Source organism: Ornithodoros turicata, chromosome 5 (assembly GCF_037126465.1).
Source record: "Ornithodoros turicata isolate Travis chromosome 5, ASM3712646v1, whole genome shotgun sequence".
NCBI classification, from domain to species: domain Eukaryota; kingdom Metazoa; phylum Arthropoda; class Arachnida; order Ixodida; family Argasidae; genus Ornithodoros; species Ornithodoros turicata.
The window spans coordinates 4,846,606-4,859,152 of record NC_088205.1 but is presented as its reverse complement, the minus strand read 5'-3'; the positions used below and the strand labels follow the sequence as shown (position 1 = coordinate 4,859,152).

Below are 12,547 nucleotides of genomic sequence, written 5' to 3'. Positions count from 1 at the left end.
CAGTCTGCGAGCGACTCTGCAGAGGGAACGAAAGTAAAGAACGGGCCAACTAGAGACGGACGCGTGGAAGAGACACCTTCATATTTATACGACCCGTGCTACTGACATGGTCAATTTTTCACAGCGTTTTACGGAAGACGAATTTGCGCAGGCCTACGCCTAAATTTAATGTTCGCAAATTGCTCATTGTTAGCATAGCAACAGAATGGAGAATTAACGGATTAAAAAAAAGAATGTTTAAACAATTGCGTGCTTCTTTCAATTTGAAGTGTTGACGTGTTGAAGACAATTAATTTTCAATGGGTATTTGTTCTAAGTGCGGAATTACGGAACTAGTGTCTTATGCTCTATTATTTTATGTTTCAACTAGTAAATTCAATAGTTTTTTATGCCTGACGTTTTCACAGAGTGTTACCTAACGTTGTCAGTGCATTCCTAAGTTTAAGACATGGCGACGAACAAACAAATCTACAACACAGAACAAGATTCATGCTGTCTTGACACGTGATGTGCGGTTCTTCGTTCTTCTCCTTGTGCCCACACTGAAGGATATGCTTCCAACCTCACGTTTACGTCATCAATAGTCATTTGCATAATACTTTTATGCGCGTGTTACATATACTACACTATATTACACTAAAACTCTATTAGCAAAAACACTGTAGCGGAATCAATAAGGCTGCGAGACAAAAATAACCATGGCTACTGGGCCTTATATTGCATGGTACAGCACATATATCGGCCTAGTAAACAAAAGAGGAATATTTATACCGTTTTGTAAGAGAGAGAGAAAGAGAGAGAGAGAGAGAGAGAAAAGCATCAAGCAGCTGCTCTCTAATGCTTGTCGTGCGGACGCAAAAATAACGCGTACGGGCGACATGATTGGAAATCATCGATCAGAACCGTGAAGCAAAAACGACTAATCAGTTTGCTTCGGCCTACACGCAAGAACCATTACTACAGCCCTTCTGATTCCTGCTTTCCGTGTTGTATAACAAACGGGTTATTAAGCGCCAATGTATTCGGCACGGCGTCCGAAATTCGGGCTCCAGATTTATAGACGTGATTGCAAACGTATACGAAACTTATGCTTCGTGGAACAGCGGGCGGAAAGAGGAAAGTCAGGTCAGAGCTATCAATGGGAGATATATTTTCTACATTAGAGCGCGTGTGACGGGGTAAGCGTCAACTATACGGCTGCATGCACATACGTAAGCGGCGTACATGCATTCACCGTTGCTCTGGTGGTTAATCACTGGACAGGAGGCTTCACTGCGAGAATTTGTGCCCATCTCGTTACTTTTGTGTATAGTTGACGCTTTGATGCGATTGAACGTCGAAAAGCGGAAAATTCAGTGATACGGCGAAGGATTCATTAATATTATTCATTATTATATTTCATCGTGTATTGTTTATTTAATCTGATCGATAAGATAGCGGCAAAAGCGTCTCGGCTCCCGACGTAAGGGCTTCGCTTCAAATGCAACTGAGGTACTTTTACACGTAGCGAAAGGCGGGATATATTTTTAGCGATGTATATTGAAACTGCATGGAGTACAGATATGATGGGCCATCTTCAAACATACTCGTATAGTTGATCAGCGAAGCCCAAACAAAGACGGGGAGCACATAGGACCACTGCTTAACCTTTCCCTCTGACTTCGACTGCGCTTCGCTGCTTAACCATTCAAGTGATGCACAAGCTACCCAATATCGCTACTATACCCAGGTATCTCCAAATATAGAACCCACCAAATTTCGTCGCATTTAGCAAAGTAGAAGGCTTGGGATAGAAAATGCAATGTTGGATAGGGTATCGCCCCTGGTGATGAAACACCCCTACCAACAACAAATAGTTGTTGTTGTTGCAGTGTTTTCAAAATATGCACGAAGAACAAACAGTCACTAGGCCCTCTAACGCTTTTCTTTGGAACGTAACGGTTGATGATGCTATACTTGCTCGGAAGTGCGCGTAAATGAATGTAATCACGTCGCAGCCTGGAGGCTCTTCGGCGAACCAATCTTGCCGCGTACGAAACTGTATATGGTACACGATCTCGTTCTTACAGCTGCCTCAGAGAGGCTGTCGGGATATCGTGTCTCCTGAGCATGTGTGATATACTTGGAGAGATATGTGCCGCTTATCGTAAAACGCCATCTGTCCAGTGCAGAGAGAATGTTCCGTGGCGCCTTCAAAAGTAACATGTACCACGAGCATGCGCGTAGAGTAAATATGAAAGTGGTCCATTCCGCCTTGGTTACTTTGAAGAGCCCCTTTTGAAAGTCTTCTATGAACATAAAGTATGTATCTTTCGAACGAAGAGAGACACCCTAGAAAACACCAGAAAGACCAGATATGGAACTTCTGAATAGCTGTAACGGCAGATCAAGCACACATATACCCTCTACCGCATTATAACTTCTGCACCGCTCGATAACACTACACACCGACGTTAATTCCGCGCCGGGGACATAGCGATGCTCCGTTATGTCACTATACGCATTGATGATGCATAGAATTTATGATACCGTACGTTAATGCGCGATTTCTTCTTCTCTTTTCAGTTGTGGATGTGGACTACGATATGAGGTTCCCCGACAGGCAGGTGATTGCCGGAAACTCCGTCCTGCTTCAATGTCCCATCCCCAGTCACGTCGCTGATTACGTTCAAGTCACTTCGTGGCAGCGAGTGGACGGCTACGTGATTACACGGAACACGCACGGCGGTGAGTCATTCAAAATGACAGACATACGGCGTAATTTAGTGAAACATATTGCTAAACAGAGTATCATCATCGCTATGCTGTTAATGAAGTGACGAATCGGTCGCATTTTGTGGAACTGGAGCAGAACCGAAATGAAGTCGTTACCGCATGAATACTGTATCAAGGTGACTTTGTAGCGCGTGTTAGACGAATGTACCCGGGGTGGGGTCCTTAAAGTGGGACTCCGCAACAAAATCAACACAAAGGCTGTGGTATATCCGTAACCCTTGGGATGTCAGGAACACGTGTACGAAGTATCTCGTTACAAAGCTGCGCAGGTTTGATTCAAACGAATTTGTTACGAAGCCAGCGCTTCGCCTCTGTGAAGAGAGAGTCCACTGAAAGCAACACACTGCAGATATCATCCGGCATCTTTTCCCGGGGCTGCTTCATTTGACCAGATCGTGTTTTGAAAGGATACAACCTTTCTCCAAAGCGTACTCGCTTCTATCCCCTTGCAATCGACGCCATAATGGTCGGTTCAATATGTTGCATGAGTGGTTGAGGTAAATAATACGCTACACTACGGAAACGACAAATACATGGGATGTCCTTTTTGTTTCCTTCAACACGCAAGGGAGAATGCAGGTTTCAAAGCAGACGACAACGCTGGGTGACGTCACGATATCCTCCTCCGGACGAACCGCCGTAGTGTGGAGCTCTGTTTCCTGCTCTTCGCGTTTCGGTTTCGGTTTCGGTTTGCTATTGTCATCATTTGCGAATTAATTCCTCGCGCATAATGAATGTGAATGTTGCATTCGGTATCAAGGTGCTAAAGATGGTCGTGCAACTTTCATCCTTGTTTTTCCAACCACGTACGACTTTGTGATTCAGTTTTGACTCTGTTATGCACCGGTTATGTCACTATGTTACGCCCTTGAATCTAGCTAGCTTCAACAGCTAGGAATATTAGCGAGTTCTGAAGGCTAACCATAGCTGACAACAAAAAGAAAACGAAGAAGAAGCAAAAACGAAACCTGTACGAGGTAGACCGTCGAACGTAATATTGTTGGATGCATTGTTCATGTATTGTTCATCTAGTGTTCAATGTGAGTAGAATTCTTTCATCGTAGAATTCCCGTTTGAGGCACCTTTTATTTTTTCAGTAACCACGCCAGTGAACGAAGCAGGAAATGCGATTTACTTTTCATGTTCTCATCACTCTGGGAAACTTTCTGATGTCCACACCGAAACTCTAGTCTCATTAAGGAGTGGGACTCACTGAAGTCTACCAGCCAAGACATACCTCACGCAAACAGAGGTACCCCTCGCGGCGCTACGTGGCATTAAAAATGTATGAGTAATCCCATAGAAGCTGAAGGGCGCCGATTGAGAAGCAACAAAAGAAAAATTGAGAGGATAACATGCACTATAATTAGATCATTAACCAATTACATAACTCATGTTCGATGAGGCGGCGGCATAACCCGAAGCGCGAAAGTGTACATATAACAGTTTACAAAAACCTTTCGTTACACAAACTTACACGCCACCTTTCACTCCGCATACTGCTGGTACATCCGTGTTCTATAGTACGTAGTTCGAAATGTTCAGCTTTTCACGGGAATGCACACCACACCTGTCGTCCATAACCGCTCGCATAGCGAAGTGTATAATAGTACTTCTAAGCAGTTGAAAACTATCCCGGCCGAGGGGGGGTAGCAATGTGAGGTAGGTAAGCATTGCTTACAAGCAAGACTTTGGAAATACACCTCTTGCTTTTCATTCAATACAGTCTTCTCCTTCATATAATCACCTTTATGTAACGGGGTACGGTACCACAATTCCTGTGGCAGAACAGCTCATGTCATAGTCGTCACATATCCGTTATAGTTTTTTTTTTTTTTATCAATTTGCCTGTACCACAACTAGGGCTCCGAACTTTCGAGGTTTTCATTTGGCAGAAATCGGCGGTTGTTTACCGGAGTTTTCCCCATTTCAGGAAAATTTGGAGTTTTTCGTAGGTGATCCGAAAGGTATCTCCAAAAAAAGCTCCAAATTTTGCGAAAATTTGAAAACTCTGGTAAACACCTCCAATTTTTGCAAAATTAAAACTCCGAAAAGTCGGAACCCTGACCATTACGTAGCGCCCGAGCATTGATTATTGCGTTATAACAAGATAACTATAAATGTTGTAAAGTCTATGTAACACCTGCTAGGTTTGTTTTTCCTTTTTTTACATTCAAACTCAAACTCAACAGCTAAACCGAATGAATGTTTTGCGGTTTTGAATAAACTTTCGTGTAACAAAAGCTTGCTTCATCTTGAGTTACAATTTGGCAATTACAAATATTGGGATCACAAATATTGGGCTGATGATGATGATGATGATGATGGTGGGGATGATGATGGAAATTATGATGATCACAACTGAAAATGTGGACATGAGTCGCAACAAACAAACAAACAAACAACTTTCTTCTTAAGATGAGGAATGGGGAGTTTCATTGCCAGGGGCGATACTCTACCCCATCGCTGGTGGTGATGTGGGAATTGAAATAATGAGCCCCTTCACATGAGTCGCAAATATAAGTCTGTCACTGTAAATATTGGAAATTTACTCTGTAGCTTCATGGCTGTGGCATAGCGTATGTCGCAACGTAATGTAGCGTATGTCGTGCATGAGTGCGTTACGGCCTATACGTGCTGAGACGAGCTGAGACTTTTGCTTTACCAACGTAGTGACCGGAACGCATGATCATGGGTTATTGCAGGCACTACATAGTATATACTTAAAGTACGTATAGACGTAAACGAAATACGCAGATGTACACGTATGCCTATAAAAGCCACACCTAAAGTACACCTGTCTCTTAAAGTAGATACATTTTGCGTGACGCACCTAAATAAACGGGACAACGTCAATTTTTGCGTTGCCAGACGATTATTATCAAGAGCTGCTTTAAACTACCATGATGTATGTTGTCCTCTTGAGTTTCTTTGTTGTTTTGTTTGTTTGCTTGCTAGTTTTTTAAGTGCACAGGGTTCTTACTGTAGCGCAATCAAATTTAGTGACGCAAGGAACCCGAAAAGATTGCATCATAGAGCAAATTTCTGTTCTGCCCACCTCATCATCGTCCAATGTGTGTGTGTTGTACACGGAGTACGCTCGAGCTAGTGTAGCTGTATAGGGATGTAAGGCCGGAAACGTCTTTGTTACAGCAAAATTAATTCAACACGTACAAAGCAACCCATCGATCAACCAACAATGCCGAACGTTATATAGTACACTCTATGGTGCATATATATATATATAGGGACTCTATGATGCACATGCATTCCGGCCATCGTGCCTTGAGGTAGTGGCGCACCTCATGTGGCGAATTTCCACATTCATCATCATCAATTGATCTGTTGATGTTGTTGTTGTTAATACACGTAACACGTCTTCGTGAAAGCATTTCGCACAGATCGAACGAGAATTGTCACCAGTCTTGCGCTCTGTAGTGGGTGGTTTGTATCAAAAAAAAAAAAAAATCCTTATTATCTCATCGAACGACTCTAAAGAGAACATCAGCTTTAGAAAATGCCGTATGTCGGACAGATGGAGAAATATTTTTATGATATACGCGGAACTAGACTGGCTGAAGGGAATGCCAGCTTTTGCATGATACGCAAAATGTAAACTAAGTGATAAAGAAGAAAAAAAAATCATAGTCGCGGCGCAAAAACAAGAAAAAAAAAGTGCAGCGGCGCTTCTACGAAATCAAAGCGGTTCGTGAATAGCCCGTTATCTTTTGAACACCAGCCTTTGTTTATTTCGGCGCCTTAATTTCCGGGCATAATGGTTTCAAAGTGCGGCGACGAGAAAAGGGATCATACACAAAGCCTAGCTGATATCAGAAGAATCGCCTTCACCGAGAACGGACTAATCGCGCAAAAGAGAACCGTATATTATGCCATGATTTTCGTTTCCGCCTTTTATGAACACAGGCGAAGAACGTGGTTTGCCCGAGAAAATATCATGCATAATAAGCCTTTGTCTCGGTCTTTAACAAAGCACCTTGAACACAGCCAGAAGCGAAATGGGACCGCCAAATGGGCGCGAACAATATGAAAAATGTATTGTGTCTTCTTGGGCGTATTTGTGCGGTGGATTCCAGCCATTGAAATATTAATTAAAACCCTCCCAGTTAGCACGGTACAGTAGGATACTAATTATCAGCAAAAAAAGAAAAAAAAGAAACAAGAAAGAAAGAAAAACAATAGCGTTTATGAAGGAAAATGATGGAAAGGAAGACCGAAGTGTACAACACAATGAAGTCTTAAAGGGGCACTAAAATGCAAGAACAAATTGCTCTCAAATGAAAGCCCGTGTTTCAATTAGTATGATGCAAGCAAAAGTAGTTCACACAGCGCTACCGTTTACAAGAAAAACGCAATGAAAACAGAGCCGTATTTGGTGGCAACCAATGGGATACCCAGGAGGCAAAGATTGGTGGTATCCAATGAGACAACAGGAGAAGGGCGCGCATACTTATCGTGGGCATGTGGATTTGGAACGGGTGCGATCGTAGTGTTCCGTACATGTGCGGTATGATGCGCACTGCTGAATTTTTCAATACCGATTCACTGAATCGCACCCCCACAACAGTTCTTGCGAATGTTCCACTGACAACATTTATCTTCACGTCCTTTCGACGGCGACGCCAGTCAGCTTCGCAACGCGCACTATGTTTTTCTCCGGGACTGCTCCATGACGCGGCACGCGCAGTATGAACCACGACCTACAAGATTAAAAGGGCCATGTCATAGGCACCCCTTCCCAGCGCCGTATTTTTGGAAGCTAGCGGTGGCGCTTCTCATCGTCCCAGTTATTGCTTCCTCAACTTCTACGATACTTTGTATACTTCAGCTTACCTTAGCATTTCTGTACAAGCGGTGGATGTTCCACAGATGTTTTATTCTGAGGTTGATTATCATCATCATTCTACGCGTTTTCATAGGAGCTATCGCTGTCGTCTGCTACGGTAGTCGTACATAAGCTTGTGCGCGTTCAGAATTCAAACTTCCATCGTCCAATCGTGGCGTGCCAATGAGTAGCGCCCCTGGCGGATCGTGCGGACGGGCTCCTCATAGGGGTTGCTGATTGTGACATGGTCGTTATAATCTTGTAGGTCTTGGTATGGACTAAAAACACCGATGCACGAGCTGAAACGACGTTCACTGCTTAGCTCCGAAGCAAGAAAGAGTCCGGTATAATTTCGATTGTAGCTCCGTAACGGTATCGAAGTTTTGAATTATGATAAGTACGAAATTAACGTAGCGTGTAACGTAATTTGAAGTGAACTTGTTTTTTGCATTTTAGCGTCCCTTTAAATTATTCGAGGAATGATTTCAAGATCTAGAATAATTTTTAAAATTCTGTGTACGCACCGGAGCAACTGTGGCTATGAGCGACGTACAGACACGGACAGACGGAGAGACCACAGCAGGGGGGGGGGGGGGATTAGTATGCGTCCTGGGACGACTTGAAGGGAAACTGTGCCGACATAAGCCTGGAAAGTCCGCCGGAAAACCCAGGGAAAACCTCACACATATAGCCGGTGCTGGTATTCGAACACGCGTCAGCTCAAAGTCCCGGCGTGGAAAGCGATAATCCTAACTACTAAGCCACGGGAGCTGACAATTGGAATAAAAATAAATAAAAACAAGAATTGGAGTTAGTGTGCTGCAATAATTTTCCTGAAACACTTCGAAGTATATAGAAGGTCCAGGGAACGCAGAATATCACAGCTATACATGCAGTTTTCACTGCTTCCAGCTTGGTGCCAAAATGGCGTACGGTTTCACTGCAAACACGCTCCGCGCTAACCACTGCGCCGATTGATACGCTTCTGATATGAGAAGAGAGAGGGGGTCGTCTCTCCTTTTTGTGGCAATTCAAGTGGCCACAAAAAGGAGTACGCCTCCCGTCTTCGGCAAATCAGGTAAGCGAAGGATATAATTCAGCATGGCGGATGGTTCCGAGCGTCCTTAGTCGCGGAAGGACCGGAAGTTTTCGTGGCACCGGAAGTTGTGACGGGGACTTGTTTATATTTACCGGAGAATGTCATGTATACACTCGAAGGGAAGAAAGGAGTAAATTGGGGACCAATTTCAGCTTGTAGCACCCTTGACTTTAATTACTGCCCATTTTGGTCCCCTAACGCAGAAATTTACTCGTCGGCGCCGCAAATACTTCCTATACTCCTCATAAACTTCCGTTGATATTGTCGTGAATGGTACTAATCGTTGTGGCAATACAGCTAGTCCTCAAACGGAGCTAATATTACTCTTTTTTTTTAGAGAGTACTCTTATTTTATTCTAACAATGCGACAAGCTTCCTGTGTGTTTTTACGGTGTTAATTACGTTTTGTGAGGAAATTATCCTTACAAAAGTAGTCGTTCATCAATCCTTCATCCTTCCCGATTTTCATTCCTTTCATAACAACATCAACGTATCAAGTAAGCGTCGGAGACCCGGCGCGCCCCGACGCGACATGGGGAACACCTTGTTGTCCACATCTTGCCGTTTAAGAGCGGCGATGAAGAAGGCTGGCTGCCTCCTTCGTAAACAAGGCTCGGATGAATAATGACACGTACTCAGGCAGCACGAACATCTATTTTCCTCGCTGTGTCTCTTTTTTAATGTCGGACATAATAAGCACAATCACGTACCTTGGTATGATGAACCGGTGCAATTTATGTTTTCGTAAAAAGCACACAAAACAGAGGGAAACGTTATTGATTGCGTCCTCCAGAAATACGTGGAATTTTACCGTGCCCCCTTCCAAGCCTCGCTGCGGGCAGGAACAAACAGAACAACTGGAGAGGGGATATTGATTATGGTTATCTTTTGTGAAATCTTCGCTCTTCGCTCGAATGCCCCAGATATCTGTTTTAAAAGGGCGCACCGTTTTTCTCTTCCTTTCTAAATATGGTAGTTTGCGCAAGTAAGTTTTAACGTTACGATGGGGAACTCTTTATTTTATAAATACCGCTTATCGCTGCGATTCGTGATATTATTAGTGCTTGAAAGGAACCCGGTGTTAATATCGTAGCTCAGGTTTTTGTAGATTGGTTGGTATGCATATTTATTCTTTCAATATAATTGAGGTGGTGGGGCTGCGGCTAGAGCTACGTAAAGTATCTGCGCTGCACGTATATGCGATGTTTGTAAACGACACCTGATTTACTAGATTTTCTAAGTAATTTCATACGTGTGCATATGGGTGCACTGTTCGTCGACACTCGATATAAAAGACGTAACTTCTTCCGCTTTCATTTTGCAACCTGTTTTATCATTTATTGTTGTTCCCAACCTTTCGTGATCCTACCGGGATAACGTTATGAAATTTTACTTTTACAACTCTTCACTGTTACCTGGTTTCAACGAGTCCTGTTGAGGGCACTAACAAATTGAGAAACTTCTCTGACTCCTGCATGAGCTGAATATCAGTGTTCAAACAGATAAACAAAATGCGTTCCTCGGACATGAATTCCAATTAATGTCGAAGACATCCGGTGCCGCAATTTTTCCTGTTTAGCTATTTCTATTACGAACAGATGTCTTCCGGGGCCCATTTCATAGTTTGGCTGCTATGATACATTGTGATTCTCTATCATTACTAGAAAAATGCATTGTAAATATAATAGTATGTCCTGACTTATAAGTAACCCGTGATAAAAATAAGCATTGTAAAATTACGATACAAAATAGTGGTTTTCCTTCCATTCATTAACGTGTTCATACGACTGCTTATTGTTTCGCCGTTATTATTTGAGCGGTGACAGATGTAGATGATGCATTTATATATCTAGATGCTTGTAAGTATCTCTAAGGATACCAAATATACCCTAAACCAAATATTCGACTCGGGATTAGAAAAAAAAAGGAACTGATGTTGATGCTGACGAAAAAACTAATAGGGAGAGATTGAATGTTTTGAAAGAGCATGACAGATTTACTGTTGAAGAAAATAAATAACAACAAGTCGCTAAAAATAACCTTTCTAGATGACTACGAGCTTCTGCATAAAAGACAGAAGACGCCACTCAAATGACAGACTTCGTCCAGGCGCTCACAAATGGTAATCGACACGTTAAAGGGCAGGCGGTCAGCGATTTCATAATAGCAGTACCAGATTCGCAAGGCTACACAGAAAAAAAAAAAAAAGTGCGGTTGCAAAGGGACAGTGCAACGAAAATTATTCAAACTGAAAATTCAAACAAACCGCGATCATGCTAGTCCACGCGTTGTCTGGATGATCTGCTTGTAATCTGCCCTTCCTAAACGGCTTATGAACGGCACGCATTCAGAATCGTCCTGGGCGTAGCTTCCGATTGCACATCTGCAATTCAAAGCACAACGAAGGCAGAAAACGCAGAAAGAGGACTGCATTTAGGCAGCAAGGAAAAGAAGCAGAAGCGGAGCAAGTAAAGCAAGCAGCAGAAGCAAGTAAAGCTCCTTGCAACTTGCTTGGTCTTTCAGAATTGCTTCCCTAAGCTAAGCGACACAAATTGAACGAGGGCGACAATTCCGTTTCGCAGCGCGAAAGATTAGAAAATCTCTTGGGCTAAGAAAGGACACGTGCGGAGCTCAGAGCACGCATGGAAGAGCATGTTTACAAAGAGTATGCTTACATTGGATGTGCAGAAAAGAAAGAAAGAAAAAAAAAAACATCGTGCAAGCAAATGAGAAAAAGAAAGAGGTACACACACGGCAGTCGCGTTTTTTTTTCCCCCTTTGAAACTCAGTTAAACACGCAGGAAGATTTGTCTGGGGGATTTAGAGTTTGGCTTTACAATATCATTAGGAACGACGTGGAATTTAGATGCGCTATATTGGAGCGGTCACGTTGAATAGGAAACGGATGTGAGTGAAGAAACTAAAGTAACCGAACAGCTGTAACTGTGGTGGGGAGCGTTTTACGCGGCCTTTCTAATTGAGTTACGTTGAGCTCTTGGCTTGATCATTTTCGTCGGAGAATCGCAGATCGTGTGGGGGGGAACCCTATGTCCCGCGCTGCGCTGCTGCATACAACGCAGCATTTGCAATCTTTACTTCCTTTCTTTTGCAGCGGTAGCGGTTAACGGAAAGTTGTCGGGAAATCGCTGTGGTTGTATCACAAAACCCTCCGCTTCTTCTGTGACCCATCTCATCATTCTTTCACTGTTTGTTAGTCACTTTTTTTGTTGTTGTCATCTTTGTGTACCTCATCCTTCTTTCATCCTTTGTTAGTTTATCCTTTATTTCCTGATTCTTTTTCTTTTTATTTATTTCTTATTTCTTAATTTTCTTTATTTATTTCGTAATCCTTCTAATTTATTTATTTCGTATTCCTCTAATTTATTTATTTCGTATTCCTTCTTATTTCTTTCTTTCTTTAATTCTTCTCTTTTCTTTTTATTTCTTTCTTATTTCTTTCTTTCCGGAATAGCAAGCCGACGTCCCGTTTGGCTGACCTTCCCCCGTTTTTTTTCCTTTTCGTCTAATAAATATATCCCCCCCTCCTCCGCTTCTTCTATTCTCCTTCTCTGTCTCCTTCTTTCTTCTTCTGTTTGTTGACTGTCGGTTTCGGTGATGTAAAACAAGTTAAAATAATTTAGAGCTAATAAAAGCAGTTTTGACATACTCAGAGATGGGTACGTTGTCCCGGAAAATGTCGCGATTTTTCAAAGTTTCCTGTCCCGCATTTTAATAATATTTTTTAGTAATATTTTTGTCCCGCTAACCCCAGCTCTACACATCACCGCTCAATTCACAGATCACGAGGCAGTACTCGTCACTCTAAAGTA

The 12,547-nt window shown here is 42.7% G+C and overlaps 2 protein-coding genes across 4 annotated transcripts in view; one reads left to right on the top strand and one right to left on the bottom strand.

Annotated features, from left to right (window-relative positions):
* Positions 1-12,547, bottom strand: part of LOC135393817 (nucleobindin-2-like) — a 420,933-nt gene that overhangs the window by 345,214 nt on the left and 63,172 nt on the right. The gene's annotated exons all lie outside the window — the stretch shown is intronic.
* LOC135393816 (cell adhesion molecule Dscam1-like) overlaps positions 1-12,547 on the top strand; it is a 308,169-nt gene that overhangs the window by 234,660 nt on the left and 60,962 nt on the right. For both annotated transcript variants that reach the window (XM_064624094.1, XM_064624095.1), the window contains exon 3: positions 2,566-2,727. In XM_064624094.1, the coding sequence (XP_064480164.1) occupies positions 2,566-2,727 (162 nt within the window). The remainder of the gene's footprint in view (positions 1-2,565; positions 2,728-12,547) is intronic.